Genomic DNA, 18,163 nt, shown 5'->3' with positions numbered 1-18,163 from the left:
ATGTGCACTATGACTGGCACAGTCGAAGCAGGTCGCATGCGCTGATGACGAGCAATGGTGTGGACCGTTGGCTTGTCTAGAAAAACCGGGCGGCATGCAGACATGCCACTCATACTGGGCTGATGACGAGATTTGCATTACATGGAAAACGATATAATACTTTGCCCTTTTATAAGTCATTTCTTTGTCTTCTTGACAGCATATCGTCAGATTTTAGAGCTCATTAGTTTCAAAGTCCAGTGTTGGGTGAAAGCACTAGCGTGTACCATCACTCACAAAGCAAAGATGTCTCTGAAAATAGAGAAATGGATGACCCAAGATTTGACCTAGAGTTACTGGTAAGGCCCATTTCTTTCACTTGCATTGTTCCATTAAATGCATTAAAGTAATAATCTAAAACAATACGATTGTTGAACACATTATAAAATGGACGTTTTCGTATATTTTATTCCTCCAGGGACAGGTGAGAAGTCGTCCTCAAGATTCTGCTAGTGAGGAGGACAAAGTGGAGCAAGACCAACAGAGTGTCCAAAACAGACAAAGTGTGTCCCCTGTACACCTTCAGTTAAGGAAATCACTAACAACTTCCTCCATGCACAAAGCGAAGAGACACTCCACCAGATCAGGGCCAAGTCTTAAGTGCCACTTTGAGACAACTCCAGCATAAATTTGAAAGAAAGAATTGATGCACAGTAAGTATTTAGCCTGGAATTCGAATGCAACACAAGCAAGTTAGAGATATTATGGCGAATGCTATTAACACATATTTCTACTACCAATTTGTACCTAAAATATTTAAAGAATGTAAAAAAAAGTATACAGTGTGTCCCAAAACAAATGGGGCCTCCATGTTTGGGCATGTTAAAAATGCATAAAGGCATGCAGGATTTTTGCTGTACTTCTACGACTTTTTGTATACAACAGAATTATGTCACTGATGTCATCGTGAGCAACAACTTCCTACTAATAAATCTAGCTCAGTAGCTAGATAGCTGACTTATTTTTTTTGATGTTTCAGGTTGACGTTTGAGTCATGTTAGCGTGCAAAACCAATGTCACTTCTTCATCTGATGTCCTCCCTTAAAATATTGAAGGGATCAAGGACAGACGGATAAAGACTAGCTCGACTATGCAAAAACCTGCTGTAGCTCGATTTGTCAACAATACATGATAATTGATTGTTTGGGCCTTGGAAAGTCTGATTTCTTGCTAGTAATTTTTTTTCATTAACATCTTCTCTTTAGCGCCCTCGCTTGCATTAACCCTGAGGCAGTGATACCAAGACTGGCTCTTTCCGAAACTGTCGGGACAAGTATTTGGGGATCTAGCAGCAGCATAGACCTGACCCTTGAAGCCAATGCCATAGAACTTAAGTATTTAAGCAACTCGCGGCCCACACCCAGACCCCAGCGCAATTCTCCTGAGAAGGTCTGCTCCAGAAAAGAGCAGTGTGGACTCTGTATATTATCCTTTAGCAATATGTCTCTAGCTACTTGTTAGTACATGAAGAAATATGGACTCATTGAAGGAGAAAACGGCACTGAAGAAGAAGAACAAGAGGACTCCGTGCTGATTGACTTTGTTATTGGGTGTTCTGTATAGCATGTAACCTCAAACGTGAACGTTTGGTTAGAACATGAATATCAAAGTGCTGAGGTTCTCAAAAACATTACAAATAAGCAGATTCTACCAGTCGCCAATCTTCATGTATCTCCTCTGGAGACTCGAGTTTTTAATCCAAGATTTGCACCCCAAAATGCAGCTTCTTGTGCTGGGCAGTTCAAACCAGAGTATGTTGCAAAGAATATTCTGTCTCAACGCAGGTCTTCACTAACTGTAAACCAGAGGACACAGGAAGATTCTGAGTCTCAGGGGTTGGTGTGAAATTTTCTGTATTGGAGTAGGTTACAGCAACTACCCAAGCTCTTCTAAAATGCGTCATGGAGAATATCGTAAAGTTCACCATGTGTAAAAGGGATCCGAGGAGTCTTTCAAGTTTGAAAATATCCCTCAGATTCCACCTTGTGTTTTTGTCATCCATTGTTTACAGTCATAACATGATTTTGTTTTTAAGTGTACTAACTCTTTCCACGGAAGGCTTTTATGTATGTTTTATTGTCTGTAACCTTCATCTTGTTTTGTCTAGCCCTAAGGGGCTTTAAATGTTCTTTTTCTTTCTTGTGGAAACTTGAACGTTTTTTACACATTTACTTAATAAATGCGGTCATTAACTTTATTAATATTTAATATTTTTTTTAGATAAATTTTCTTTTTTTGGCATTACTTGTCTCTCTCAGATTATGTTCCTAAAATGGGTGCAACTAATTTCAGCGTAGAGACGAAAGGGAGAAATACTACTGACTTTTTTGTCATTTGTATGTCCTTCTTATAGTCCTTCAAGTATGTGTTTCTCTCATAATTAAATGGAGTGATGTATTCTTTTTATATAATTTGTACATGTCATGTATTGATGACAGAAACTTTTTGATTGGCATCTGTAATTCATGTATCCAGATAGAGCATGGTCTGTTCAAATACATGACCTAAATATTCAACTTTGAGGTGTAATTTGTACCACAAACCACCCCTCCTGTGCTACTAACATTAAAGAAAAAACAACAAAACCATGGACTTGCTATATAGAAGACATATTTAGGAACCAGAATATCATAGAAATTTAGGCTTGGAACCATTGGCCAAGACTAAAGAAACTGCCTAGCAACCATTCAGAACACACTATCAACCACTTATCAATGCACTAAAAATCAGTCAAACCACTTTAGAAACCATAAAGCAACATCCTGGCATCGTGATGGTGAATTTTTGCATGAACAAACATTTCTTTCAAAACGTAATCTGTGGTTCTGAATGCGGATGAGACCTCAGATAAAACCTCTCTAATTTATCATCGTCCCTTACCAAAGATAAAGCTGATGAGCTGTTTTAAAACCCAGGGAGATGCCAAACTAGGCACCAATTTCAAAAAGGCTGTCTAGTGTATTTTAGTCACAGTTATGAACTTGCATGCAGGATGAGTGTGATGGAGCTCATGATGATCTCCGGTTGCGCAATCCTGTAGTTCATTTACCGGAGCGCTGAGAATCAAGACAGTCACTCCAAAGAAATTTCCATTACAGCACATGCGAAACTCAACTCTCGCCTTTCTTCTGTGAAGATTGAGCTTTAACCAAACATTGTAAGTACATAATTTACTCCTTACATCATGTAGATTTATTGCCATTTAACCTGTATGCATTAAAAAAAAATACACAATGTTTTACACGATGTGAAATAACCGAAAACCGCCGAGAATCGCATATAAAACTATCAAATTTACGTTATCGTTAAAAAACGGTTTAAAACACGTTTCAAGCTTTATAACGCAAGACGTTTTTGCAGATGCAGCAACCGGCGTAGCATAAATGCTATTGTACACGAGAACGTAATTTAGTTAAACATATATATTATTTTCGGTTACTGTTCAGTTTGTTGGCTTTTAAAAAGTTTATTTAAAACTCGCATTATTATAGGCACCAGTAGCTTTATAGTAAAACCGCTTTAATTGGTACCTGACGTTTTAGCCGAAAGCTACATGCTTTGTTTTGTTAGCACACCGACTAACTGTTAACGTTCACATTTATGTTTGTGTTTTAATCGTTCAGAACCACATATACGTTGGATAGTTTACTTTAAACTTCACGTATTTAATGTTTAGAAACGATATACGAGGCTGTTTATTTTTTGTAATCTGGTTTAGATTATTTAACATCTAGAAAGGGCTGTTTGTTTTTCAACATGCTAGCTGACTAGCATAGCATTTCAAACAGATAATTCAAGAGCTTTCGGTTTAATATTTATTTCTTGGCATGGGCTCAAATAAGCCACTTAACATGACATAACATAATTCTATAAGGTTTGGGGGATTTATGTGACTATTTGAAACCTATTTCAAGTATGAGCAGCCGTAGTCAATGGGCTTTGTCTCGTTTTCCCATTTCCTGTAGGGCCTGAAAAAAAGAAATCTAATCTAGTTTCACAAGAAGTCTTTTATTGTGAGTTCTTGGGAAGCTTGTGGCATTATAATACATTTGTTTTGCTGCTTTTGGCTTCTTTCGTGTTGCTTAACCACATGTGTTCATTGTTGCCGTCTTTCCTGGAACAGATCAAATAGGATTTGATTTTTAATAAACCAGAGGCGATTGATCAATGCATAATTAAACCTTAATATACAATTCAATGGCACTTCTAGGCTTTGGTAAACCGCTTTAGGGGATTTTCAGTGTTTTGTGTGTGTGTGTGTATGTATATATATATGGCATGATATTGTCTAAAGGCAATGGTTTTCCATGACTACAGTAGCAAGGCTGGTCGGTTTTGTTAGTCATTTTTATTTTTTTAGTTAAGTAAACGAATGGCAGGAGTGTAAATCAGCATTTGAATTAATAACATGCCATCATTGAAGTCATATGCCTTGAAATTAGTCATATCTAGTGGATAAACTGGTTCACTATCCTCCAAGTTTCCAATTTCCGAACTATTTGCCACCTCATGACATTGCATTTTTGACATAAATTCTTTGTAGATGGGTTCTGAGAAATGGTTAAAATATTACCAAGGTACCTGTCAGAACAGGCTTGCTTCCTGGTGCTCAGATGCACGGTTATTCACTTCCCACACCAGTGTCACCACAGAGGTTCCCCTTTTGTCAAAACCATTTGATTGCCCACCTCGCATACCTATTTATAGTCCTGGGGAAAATCGGTGGTGCCAATGAACCAGTATGTGACATACAGGAAGCGAGTGGGTGTGCCCACTTAAAGTGATGCTTTTAATGGCTACCACAAGAGGAAGTACCTTTGTTGCATGGGCGGAGAGCATGCATTTGACTCGCATGTATACATGCAACTGTTATGTAAAAGTTATGAAAGGCTTTAAGAAAGTCCAAGCCATTTTTTTTTATATAGTTGTTTCCACTGAAGTGTGATTGTCCCAATTGCACACCATTTAATGATGGTCGAAAGTACTGGAGAATTTCTTGCGAAAGGCAATATGGCATTCTTGCTGTCATTACAATGGGGTGGAGGTTTCCAAACAGCACAGAAATATAAGAAATTATGTTTTGCATAAAGAAAATGAAGCCTACAAGGAGGACAATTAAGATTCTTTGCATTATGACTTTATTTTCAGGACACTAAAGGGGCAGTCATCCTACACTTTACGCTCCATTCACTCCCATTCAAATGCAGCTGGCCGGAAATGCGACCTCACATGAAGGAATTTCGTACAACGCTGCGTACAAAAGTTCAAGCTTTGTAAACAACCGAGGGTGCCGCATGCCCAGTAGAATATCAAAATGTCACACGCTGACCTCTTGGCTCAATACAAAGAATACATATTTTAAAGCTGCGTGTTTTATTTTTACAGGAAAATGAGTTGACAATGAATTTGAACATTTTTAAGATATTATTTGTTATTTGAGATGTATTATTTACTTACACCGGAAGTCCTCCTGTGTGATATCATATCCTGGTCTGTTGCATTGTACAAAACAATTTGCATGCCCGAAACCTAGTGTGACTGCCCCATATGCCACATTTTACCCCCCAAAATCTCCTTACAATAATGCGTCTGGACATTTTACTTTCACTTTTCCCATTGTTTATTTTTTTGTTTATTGTATTTATTTTTTATCAAAATCTTGAAATTTAAAGTCTTATGACATACTCACTGTTAACTTTATTAGGAACACCTGCTCACTTATTCATGCGTGTAATTAGCCAATCATTTGACAGCAGTGTAATGCATAAAATCACGCAGATATGTGTCAGGAGCTTCAGTTAATGCTGACATCAACCATCAGAATGGGGGAAAAAATGTAATCGTAGTGATTTTGTCCGTGGTGTGATTGTTGTTGCCAGGTGGGTTGGTTTGAGTATTTCTGTAACTGCTGATCTCCTTGGATTTTCATGCACAACAGTCTCTAGAATTTACTCAGAATGGTGCATAAAAAAACAACATCAAGTGAGGGGCAGTTCTGTGGATGAAACCACATTGTTGATGAGAGAGGTCAACGGAGAATGGCCTAACAGGTTTGAGCTTACAGAAAGGATACGGTAGTGAGCAGAATAGTATCTTGTGGCGGATGGGCTACAACACCAGAAGACCACATGGGGCACTATATTAGGACTATAGTGTTCCTAATAAAGTGCTTGGTGAATGTATAAATAGGCCACTTATCCCAAAAATATATAAAGCGTTGTTTTTACATTTCTGTAATGCGAATATCATGATACCCAATATAAAATGTTAATAACTCTCATGAAAATGTCACAATGTAAAAAAATAGGCATCATTGTTGCAATTGACCCTTCGCTAAGCCCTGCTTTTAAAAGCATTCCGGAGCAATCCTATCTTAGCTACTGTTGCCGTCCTCCATTTCTCTGACAAGTATTTGCTTTTTTACAACAAAAGTGTATGGGAGTGATGTGTGTTTTTAGTAGTTTTAAGCAGAATTTGAGAAATTATCCAAAATAAATTCAAAAACCTTGTTGGGTCACTTTTAATATTGAAATGAGGTACCTAGAGTGGAAACAAACACCCAATGATTTTTTAGTTTTTTTTTAAAAAAAAGATCTTTAAATCTTGAGAAGAGATTGCTATGGATTAAACCGTGTCCACCCTCATTTCCAAATTAACATGTATTACATCCGCAAGGACACCTACATTTCCTTTAAGGTAAACTAAAGCTAATAAGTTTACGTTAATTTATTTATGTATCGGGCTATAAAGGCATAAATTAAGAGTTCACCATCATAGTGAGTGTTATTAGACGTTATGAGCGGTTCTGTTCACTTTACTAATGTTATCAGGTGTGTAATCGCCATCAAATTACACTTTTCTCTCTTCAAGTGAGAGTAATAATTGTTTGCCTCAATTATAATTCATAGTCCCAACAGTTTTCAATCGAATTACGGTGTTAAAAAACATCAGATAAATATGCCTTAACATTTTCAATTGTTCTTAAACTCTTCATTCCAACGCACTTAAGAATATCAATTCTGTTTAGGAGAGTATTTTTCCAAAAACCGCTTTGTTCTGCAAAGCTTATAGAGCAAGCAATAGTAACCAAGGGGTGCTGAGTTTAGAAAAGCAGCCTTGATATTCTGATGAGTCACAGTGTGTGGCACGTAACATGTTTTTGTTTGATTAATGCTTCCTTGTGATGTCTCCCAGTGGAACTGTCTAACCTCACGCATTTATTAGTCATTTGAAATTCCCCTAAGTTTTGTTTTCTGAGGGTGTTGTTTTTGAAATATAATGGCTATATTGGGCTGCTTTAACGTACGGTTAGCAGACTAAGCTATATTAAATGATGAGTCAGGTTATTACAGCTTTTCTGGAGTTCCCATGACTGAATGGTTTATCTGGCTCATGTTGAAATGACTGGAGAAGCGTTGTCGGGTACAGCCAAAAGGATTCAAACAAACGCCACTGCATGTTCAGGTGCCGAGGCCAAGGAACTATAGCAAAAATAAGAGCAGGTCTGCACTCTAAAAAATGCCTCTAGAAAAATGTTTTGTTATTTAGCAGTAGAGGACTTAAAAACCGATGTTTCTGCCAAAAGACTTCCTCCGAGCCAAAAAGCTTGAAAGGTTTTATGTTAGTCAAAATGCTTTTTACTGGTTAGAATTCTTTGACACCAAAATAACTTTAAAACAATTGCAATCTTTACTTGAGTCATTAGCATCTTTTAAAAATTTAGTTTAAGCTCCCAAACTCATTGAAATATAGCTAATCCATAGCCGTGCCCCAAATGACTCTCCAAACACTGTGCACTTGCGCTACACAGATGAGCCTTAACATTATGACCACCTGCTTAATATGCTGTTGGTCCTCTGCATGCCGCCAAAACAGTGCAGATCCACCGAGACATGGACTCTATAAGACACCTGAAGGTGTCCTGTGGTATCTGGCACCAAGACATTAGAGAGGTGGAGCTGCCAGGGATTGGATTTGTTGGTTCAGCACATCCCACAGATGCTAAATTGGATTGAGATCTGGGGAATTTGGAAGCCAGGGCAACACCTTGAACTCTTCATCATGTTCCTCAACCCATTCCCAAACAATGTGTGCAGTGTTACAGGGCGCATTATCCTGCTGAAAGAGGCCAATGCCATCAGGAAATACCATTGCCATAAAGTGGTGTACCTGGCCTGCAACTATGTTTGGGTAGGTGGCACGTGTCAAATTGACGTCCACATGAATGGCCGGACCCAGCATTTTCCAGCAGAACATTGCCCAGTGCATCACACTCCCTCCACCGGCTTGTTGTCTTCCCACAGTGCATCCTGGTGCCACCACTTCCCCAGGTAAAGGGCAAACACATACACAGGCGTTCATGTGATGTAAAAGAAAACAGGATTCCTCAAAACAGGTGATCTTTTTCCACTGTTTCAAGGTCCGTTCCGACACTCGTGTACCCATTGTAGGTGCTTTCGACGTTGGACAGGGTTCATCATGGGCTCTCTGATCGGTCTGCGGCTATGCAGTCCCATACACAGCAGAGTGCGATGCACTGTGTGTTGTGACACATTCCTCCCTTAACATCATTAAAAATTGCTGTGACTTGTGCCACAGTAGACCTTTTTGTAGGTTCAGACCAGACGGGATAGCCTTTGTTGCCCTCATGCATCGATGAGCCTTGGGTGCCCAACACCCTGTTGCTGGTTTGTGGTTTGCCCCTCCTCGGACCACTGTTGGTAGGTACTCACTACTGCTGACTGGGAGCACCCCACAAGTCTTGTCGTTTCAGAGATGTTCTGGCCATAAAGATTTGACCCTTGTCAAAGTCGATCAGATCGTTATTCTTGCCCATTTCTCCAGCATTTAACATGTTGACTACTAGAACTGATTGTTCGCATACCATCTAATCTACCCAGACCTTGACATGTGGCCTTGTTAGGAGATGATCAACGTTAATTGATTCTCCTGTGTGTGGTCATAATGTTTTGGCTCATCAGTGTATATACTATGCACATTGCCAACCAGTGAATTAATTTTCAAAGTGAAGGAACACGAACGTCTTTTTACTACATGTCAAGTTTTTTATAAAGCACACATAAAAACAACAAATGTTGTAACCAAAGTGCTGTACAATTTTTTACAAACATTAATAACAGAATTTAATAGAACTTATAAAATGTTAAAAAGAAACAAATTAATAAAACATTATAAAACCTACACAGAAAACTCTTATAATTCTCAAACAATATTATAGGCTACATGGAAGCATTCACTGTTTTTTAGCTCACGGAAGTGACATTTCAGCCGCACGTGAAATATTGCTGTTAGCTTTAGTGTGTTACCCAACATCAATTCAACACTTAGAATGTTCATCTCTCATGAAGTGTCCAACATTTCACAGTTCCATATTTCGGTTAAAGAACTACATCCGTGTACTCCTAGTACTCTTTCATTTTGTTGAATTTACAGCCTAAACACACAGTTCACGCTACTTACTCTACAAAATGCATAGAATTGTGCAGAAGTATGCAATTCGGGATGCACCTTGTGTTTGTGTTGATTTCATGTATTTTTGAAAACTTGTTTTCAACCTATTTTTTGTTTTCAACAAAAATTTAGATTTAATGACTCAAAAAAAGACTTGTGTTCTAAGTGTTTACATTCCCTAATATTTTTGAGTGTACACATCTTAATTATTTCTCAAAAAGGATTTCATACAAATGTTCAACATGGAATTCAAGAAGTATTTTCTTATAAATATTGTGATATATTTGAATGAATATCATGTTCAAGTCATTGAATGTATGAAATGCATTTTCATGTGTTTTTTTTATGACGAGTTCATGTCAGAAATACCATAATTACGAGATTGACTTCCTTGTGGAATTCGTTTAGCAAGAACATATAGAGGTGAATTAATGTAGTGATTAATATTCTGCTGGCATCAACTACAAAATGCTCTCCATAATGGCATACTTTGTCATACAATTAGAAAGTTGAAAACTTTTTTAAACACTAACCTATTAGTGATTACATGGCATAAGTTAATGTGTTGTTTTGCCAGGCTAGAACCTTTTTATAGTAAAATCTCCAAGTTAATTCTCTCTAATTTGTATTTTTTTTTCTTCTGTTTTGCAGGTTATGTTTTTCACACTATGTGCTGAACGCCCACAATGCCAGAACATATTTAAAAATTCTGATCTTTGGAAGAGCGTTATTGGTTCTAGTGGAACCTATAGGACTTGCCATATTGTTTTACACAAAACAAATACAAAAACAAATGCTGCAGTAAGAGAAGATCTTTGGGACCAGTGCATCATTGTCACTTCGTTACAATGCCTGTGCAAGCCCCGCAATGGACCGAATTTCTATTGTGTCCCATCTGCACACAAACCTTCGAGGAGAGCCACCGCAAGCCCATCAGCCTGGGCTGTGGCCACACCGTGTGCAAAATGTGCCTGAACAAACTGCATCGCAAAGCCTGCCCGTTCGATCAGACCGCAATCAATACGGATATCGAGCAACTGCCCGTCAACACCGCCCTTCTACAGCTTGTTAGTGGACAGGTAAGTCTTGACACATGCAGGCTGGGTCCAAACGTAATTTTTGTCAAACCTTCCAATGCCTAGTGAATTGAGGTTCTCAGCCATAAAATATCCTTGATCTCAATGGCATTATTTAGCTTATTCTAACAATTCAGTTTATACCAAAGTATTATGTTATATTTCCTAATAAAGTTTCTGGCCACTGGCAGAATAAATATATTTTATTTACACTGCAAAGAAATGATTTTCTCAATTAGAATTTTTGTCTTGTTTTCTAGTAAAATATCTAAATATTCTTAAAACAAAACACATGTTTTCTCTTCAAACTATCTTATACCATTTTCCTTGTCAAGTAAATATATCTGATTTTAAGAATGTTTAGATGTTTTTACTAGAAAACAAGACAAAAATACTAATCAATACTTTTCCAGTGCACGGTACGGCTCGACTCGACTATGCTCGCTTTTTGTGGGTTTTCCACTGTGGATAGTACCTGGTACTTTAGTTAGTGCCACCTTGGTCAAGGTTCCAAGCAAGCCAAGCCGATACTATACGTGAAGTCAAAACCCTGCAGATCACTGATTGGTCAGAGAGAATCGTCACTACCAGCATCACTGGATTTTCGACACGGGACATCAACCTACTAGTTTTAAAGTTAGCAACAGCGATAGCAGAAATGGCTATGTGCAAAACCACACTGTGGTCAATAAACGAGGTGCAAACATTCCTCTTGTTAGTAGTTGAGGAGAGGATCCAACGAGAGCTGGATTGGGCAACGTAACTATGATGATCAGCCTATAATCCCACCCACGTTGAGGCTGCACTAAACTGCAGTGGAAAAGAAAGCTCAGTAAAGTAAAGCGAGCAGAGTCGAGTCGAACCGTAACGTGCGGTGGAAAAGTGCTTGGTGAGTGTTAATTTTGGATCTTGCTTGCAAAGCTTCCAATGCACCATGAGCCAAGCACTGACCCCAGTTCTGTTTGAAATGTGCAAAAGACCAATGAGACATTACTGTAAACAAGACGAGGATAGTTCACTCTGTACCAAGCAAGGAATATATTTATTTGTACCAGATTTGCTTAACTCATGCCATGCATTTTTATGTTTTGGCCCCCACCCTAGCCTCAAAGTCATGCAACAGCTAGGACAAGGAAGTAGAGCTACCGCAGTTCCCTGTAACTCAAACAATGCACTTTTTATCCCTTTCTAAATTACTGCTATAATGATCACAACATGGGACAAATAGACCAGACTGTACTGGTAATGCGTACAGTGCAGCAGTTGCAGTTTAGCTGAAGGTGTTTTACTGCTTGTTCTTCTAAACGATAAAAGATGTAGCATTAGCAAAGTAAAGGTCAAGGGCAAAATGGAGAGATGTTGCTATTCAACAGATCACAGGGCATTTCTAACAATCAGCTTGTTGTTCTGGATTGGAGCCACGATGTGTCATACTGAAGTGTGTGAGATGTTTGCACATCTTTAGATTTGTGTGCGTGTCCAGCTAACAGCAGATTTCAGCAGAGTCATCATGGTCAGAGAAGGAGAACTTAAGAGTTTATGCAGTCTAAATATATAAACGGAGCTTCCTTACTGATACGCACACTTCCATGACAGTAACAGTCAAGGAAAACCACAAAGACAATAACAGTTTAATCAACATTTGTTAATTCACTTCATTCACAGCCCAGATCTTTTGATTTCTGTAAAAATCCTTCAAAATTAGACATAAAACACACACACCCTTTGTGATGGGTAGGCCTCTCCCAGTTATTACATAGTTGGCATGTTTTAATTATTTGAGATTATTGCAATCATTGTGCATTTTATAGTCCAATTACATATTGCCATCCAAATTAGACGGCATCAACAGCCCCTTTTTTTGGGCAAATTTCTTGTTCCTCTAACTGTTCTTCTTATTAACAACATGCATAATGTTATGCAAATAATTTCTTCACATGATGTTTTCTGTGGGTGTGAACATGTTATGCATGTAGGAGAGGAACACATAGAGGAATGCCTACAGAATTTAAAAGCACATCTGTTCTGCCCAGTTATGTGAAGAATGCAAACAAGGCCCTTTAGTTGTACAAGAATTATCTTTAGGTATACAACACCTATTATTATGAGAATTATCTTTTGGTGTATGTGAATTATTTTTATGTGTACGAGAGCTATTTTTAGGTGGGCGAGAACTAGCTTTAGGTAAATGGTCTGCACTTATATAGCACTTTTTAATACTTTTTTACACTGCGTCTCATTCACCCATTCACACACCAATGACAGCAGAGCTGCCATGCAAGGCACTAGCCTGCCAATGGGAGCAACTTGGGGTTCAGTGTCTTGCCCAAGGACACTTCAGCATGTGGAGTCGTGTGGGCCGGGTATCGAGGTGCACGAGAATTAGCTTTAGGTGTATGGAATAATCTTTAAGTGTATAGGAATTATCTCTGGGTGTATAATGACCATCTATAGGTGTGTGAGATACATCTATAGGTGTGTGGGAATTATCACTAGGTGTGCAAGAACCATCCATATGTGTATGGAAATAATCTTTAGGTGTATTGGAATTATCTGTAGGTGTTCAAGGACTATGTATAGGTGCACGAGAACTATCTGTAGGTGTCTGAACAATTATTAGGTGTACTGGAAATCTTAATATGGAATGTTCAATATAATGTCTTATTTTCTTCCACAGGTTTCCAGTCCTGAACCTGTTACCTTGCTGACAGCTGGAGAGGACATCAAGCACTATGAGGAGTCTCGCACATGTGTGGAGGATCTGGCCCTCTATCTCAAACCCCTCAGCAATAGCAGAGGTCTCTGCATTTTTAAATTACATTCAAATAACAATCTTTACCCTTGATTCATTAACCGTTTATCAAGTGACTTACTTAGTGTTAAAAAATCTTGTATGTACAAATGGTTTCCACTTTTGAAATTCATTACTTTTGATGTAGACTTCTACTATGTGTTAAGCTCAACTAGTAGCTGAAAAATGTAAAGCCATGTTACAGATTGAACAGTGGCTCCACAGTTACAGATTAAACATAGTTCCAAACAAAAAGATCTATTAACTGAAATCCTGTGTGGTCTTCAATCCGAGATATGTAATTTGTGTCAGGAAAACTAGTGCATATTGTTCCAACAAACATAGTTATGTAATATTCACACAATTTTTCAGTGCAAAAAAATATGACCAGCCTTTACACAGAGGACACTATTAATGCTTGATTGTTGTTCATCTTGGTTCGTGCAGGTGCAGGGCTGAATGGCGCCGCTCAGAGCGTGCTCAGCAGACCCATGCAGAGGAAGCTGGTGACTCTAGTGCACTGCCAGCTGGTGGAGGAGGAGGGCCGGATCAGGGCCATGAGGGCAGCTCGATCTCTGGGTGAACGCACGGTCACTGAACTCATCCTGCAGCACCAAAATCCCCAGCAGCTCTCCTCCAACCTGTGGGCCGCTGTCAGAGCCAGGGGCTGCCAATTCCTTGGCCCTGGTAATGCTTAGGCAATGTTTTACCTATTTTATGCAGGTGATTTTGTTTTTTATGTGGGAGCTAATCAATTTCTTGCTGTTCTATAGCCATGCAAGAAGAGGCATTGAAACTAGTTCTGCTTGCTCTGGAAGATGGTTCTGCCCTCTCACGGAAGGTTCTGGTCCTGTTTGTGGTCCAAAGACTTGAACCCCGTTTCCCCCAGGCCTCTAAAACCAGCATTGGACACGTGGTTCAGCTCTTGTACAGGGCTTCCTGCTTCAAGGTGCCTCTGCTTTTCCTTTACATTATTGATGCTTCTTTTTGTTACAGATTTTTTGGGAATCTTTATTTGATAGAAGTGGAAGGAATACGTAATTTCCTGCATATCTTATTAAGTGTATTTTTTTTAATTACATTTTCTTTTCCTCAGGTCACCAAGCGTGACGAGGATTCCTCCTTGATGCAATTAAAGGAAGAGTTTCGCACATATGAGGCTCTTCGGAGAGAACATGACTCTCAGATCGTTCAGATTGCTATGGAGGGTGGACTGAGGATTGCCCCTGACCAGTGGTCCTCTCTGTTGTATGGGGACCAGTCCCACAAATCCCACATGCAGTCCATTATAGACAAGGTATAAATGGCAAAATCGTTAGTTTTATTTACGGTAATTTTATTTCACTAGTTTGATTTACTATACACTGATCAGCCACAACCACTTGCCTAATATTGTGTAGACCCCCTTCATATTGCCAAAACAGCGCCAACCCGCATCTCAGAATAGAATTCTGAGATGATATTCTTCTCAACACAATTGTTCAGAGCGATTACTTGAGTTACCGTAGACTTCAGTTCGAATCAGTCTGGCCAATGGCTCTTTCATCAACAAAGCATTTCCATCTGCAGAACTGTCGCTCACTAGATGTTTTTAGTTTTTGGCACCATTCGGAGTAAATTCTAGAGACTTTTGTGCGTGAAATTCCCAGGAGATCAGCAGTTACAGAAATTCTCAAACCAGTGCATCTGGCACCAACAATCATCCATGCGATTAACTAATCAGCCAATCATGTGGCAGTAGTGCAGTGAATAAAATCATGCAGATGTGGGTCAGGAGCTTCAGTTAATGTTCACATCAACCATCGGAATGGGAAAAACATTTGATCTCAGTGATTTAGACCATGGCATGACTGTTGGTGTCAGCCAGATAACCGCTCTGTACAATTGTGTTGAGAAGAATATCATCTCAGGATGCTATTCTGAGATGCGGGTTGGTGCTGTTTTGGCTGTATGAAGGGGGCCTACACAATATTAGGCAGATGGTAATGTTGTAGCTGGTTGGGGGTATATGCATTGAGTAGCAATTAAAGTTCATTCCTGTTATCAGCAGTGCTTATTCATTTGTAGATCTACAATCATCAAAATAACTTTTAAAGCTAATTAAATTATGTATTTGTTATGGGTTTTTAAGGTAGGGTTACTAAATTTAAGAAGAAACTGTTAAACAGAAGCATTTGAGACACATTTTGGAATGATTCATGATTACATTTTTGGGAATTATAGCTTAAATTACTCACTGATCATGTTCATATTGTTCTCTGGGTATTATTTTAAGGCCTCACAAGGAGGTGCCATATAATTTATTTTAAGGTGGCTTTGGCACTTATGTGTTTACATTTTCCATTCACACCTCCCTGCATATAGAAAGAATGCTGTAGGGTGTAGTGAAACTCCACTTCATACATTAAAACTTATTCATACTTGTTGATTTTGTCATGCCAGTATGTAAAGTATGTGTTTATGTGGTAATGTGTATGTTAGTTGCAGACACCAGCATCATTTGCTCAGAGCGTACAGGAACTCACCATTGCCCTGCAGAGAACTGGAGATCCAGCCAATCTCAACCGCCTCAGACCCCATCTGGAACTGCTGGCCGACATTGACCCCAGCCCAGGTTCACCTGCTTGCATATCACAAATACGCACACAAACATGTATTCATAACTTTCTGGGCACTTCCACAAAACACATCACTAAGTGTAAATGCATTTATTATATTTATATACACCAAATACACTAAATATATTTTTATTATATTTTGTTCATTAAAAATGATGTGCTTAAATCCTGAATTTTGTTTGTGCTTAATTTTTCACTAATAGATGCCCCTGCACCCACATGGGAGCAGCTAGCCAAAGGGTTGGAAGCAGTGCGGACGGTGGTGCACGGCCTGGTGGATTTCATCCAGAACCACAGCAAGAAGGGAAGTGATCAGCAGCAGGTCAGTAACCACATCGCCTATGTCACAGCCGCCCGCACAGGTCACATACTTAAATTACTCCAATAGAAATGTGAGCAAGCATATCCCCATATTTCCACAGCCACCCCAGCACAGCAAATACAAGACCTACATGTGCCGGGACATGAAACAGAAAGGAGGCTGCCCTCGTGGAGCAAGTTGCACATTTGCCCACTCTCAGGAAGAACTGGAAAAGTAAGAAACAAGTTGAAACAAAAGTGCAAAACTTGGCAGATCACAAACTTGCATAAAATTTAAAACGCACACAAAACAAGTTAAACAAAAGTGCAAAACTAAGCAGCTCACAAACTAGCATAAAACTTAAAATACACACTAGTGCAAAACTTATTAAAAGAAACTAGTGTAAAACTAGTTAAAACACATAAACAAATGCAAATCTACACTGCCATGTCCAAAAAAAGTTGCATAGTCTAATATTTAGTTGGACCTCCTTTAGCGTTGATTATGGTGTGCATTCATCAAACTTAGGCAATGTCACAACATTTATTTCCAATATTAATTTTTGGCCGAGATCTTTTATTGATGATGGGAGAGTCAAACCACTCTGTAAAGTCTTGTCCAGCACAACCCAAATTCATGTGTGAAAATGATGCTCCCTGAACCACTCTTTCACAGTTTGAGCACGATAAACTTTGGCATTGTCGTCCTGGAATATGCCTGTTAGTCAGGGAAGAAAAAATCCATTGATGGGATAACCTGGTCATTCAGTACATTCAGGTAGTCAGCTGACTTCATTTTGTTACCACATAATATACTATAATAGTTACTGAGCCTAGACCTGACCAAGTGAAGCAACCCCAGATCATAACACTGCCTACAGAGGCTTGTACATTGGGCACTATGCATGACGGGTGCATTGCTTCATGCGCTTTGGAATAGAGTAAATCTGGACTCATCAGCCCACATGACGTCTTCCATTGCTCCACAGTCTGATCTTTATGCTCACTAGAACATTTTAGTCATTTTTTCTGATTTGCCTCACTAACAAGTGGTTTTCTTGTGGCCACACAGCTGTTTAGTCCCAATTCTGTAAGTTCTTGTCCCATTGTGCATGTGGAAATGCTCTTACTTTCACTATTTAACATATACTGTGACTTCAAGCTTTTTAGTGATCTCCGATCATGATCATTCAAGATTTTTATCCAACCACATTTTTCTGTGAAGCTGACGGTTAACCACTATCCTTCCAGGTTTTAATAATGCGTTAGATAGTTCTTAAACCAATTCCAGTGATTTCAGCAATTTCCTTAGTTGTTTTCTTTGCTTGATGCAAGCCAATAATTTGCCCCTTCTGAAACACAGTAACATCATAGAAAGTCTCTGGAGAAAGCCATATAGTTCATCGTAATATACAATATGGATATGTTTTGAGTAACTTTCTTCATCAACATACCCCATCCATATAACATTTCCTGACAGCATTTGACATGAATCATCATGTAACTTGGCATGCTAACGTTGGCTAACTTTATCTAGCACACTGCAGAAGTTTTGGACACCGTCAACGGATAAAACACAAGAAAAGAAACTTACCGGTTGACCAACATGTTGGCTCTTACTTGCTGTGTCCCCAGAATAAATTGATGGATCTGTGTTGGGCTTCAATATAAGTGGCAAAACCCTTCTGTTTTTGGGTACAATTTTCAAAACAGTTCTCTGGAAAATTATTACAGCAAAACTTAGATTTCTCTGGAAGTTTTTGTGGGACATTACGATTTTTCCAAATAAACTGCACCCATTTATCTCAGATTTTCATATCCTTTTGTAATACTTGAAGGTATTGAAGACTCACAATTTGTCCTTTCGC

The 18,163-nt window shown here is 38.9% G+C and overlaps 1 protein-coding gene and 1 pseudogene across 2 annotated transcripts in view; both read left to right on the top strand.

Moving 5' to 3' along the window:
* The first annotated feature begins 1,239 nt into the window (after positions 1 to 1,239).
* LOC127641081 (SCL-interrupting locus protein homolog) lies at positions 1,240 to 2,618 on the top strand (annotated as a pseudogene).
* Positions 2,619 to 3,095: 477 nt separating this feature from the next.
* The window catches only part of LOC127641080 (roquin-1-like), a 33,692-nt gene continuing 18,624 nt past the window's right edge, over positions 3,096 to 18,163 (top strand). For both annotated transcript variants that reach the window (XM_052123849.1, XM_052123847.1), the window contains exons 1-9: positions 3,096 to 3,196; positions 10,162 to 10,589; positions 13,264 to 13,384; positions 13,825 to 14,064; positions 14,151 to 14,326; positions 14,474 to 14,674; positions 15,859 to 15,991; positions 16,199 to 16,317; positions 16,418 to 16,530. In XM_052123849.1, the coding sequence (XP_051979809.1) occupies positions 10,359 to 10,589; positions 13,264 to 13,384; positions 13,825 to 14,064; positions 14,151 to 14,326; positions 14,474 to 14,674; positions 15,859 to 15,991; positions 16,199 to 16,317; positions 16,418 to 16,530 (1,334 nt within the window). In that variant the 5' untranslated portion in view covers positions 3,096 to 3,196; positions 10,162 to 10,358. The remainder of the gene's footprint in view (positions 3,197 to 10,161; positions 10,590 to 13,263; positions 13,385 to 13,824; positions 14,065 to 14,150; positions 14,327 to 14,473; positions 14,675 to 15,858; positions 15,992 to 16,198; positions 16,318 to 16,417; positions 16,531 to 18,163) is intronic.

Source organism: Xyrauchen texanus, chromosome 50 (genome assembly GCF_025860055.1).
Source record: "Xyrauchen texanus isolate HMW12.3.18 chromosome 50, RBS_HiC_50CHRs, whole genome shotgun sequence".
In the NCBI taxonomy this organism is placed as follows: domain Eukaryota; kingdom Metazoa; phylum Chordata; class Actinopteri; order Cypriniformes; family Catostomidae; genus Xyrauchen; species Xyrauchen texanus.
Note: the sequence above shows the minus strand (reverse complement) of the source record. Positions and strands in the feature narration are given on the sequence as shown.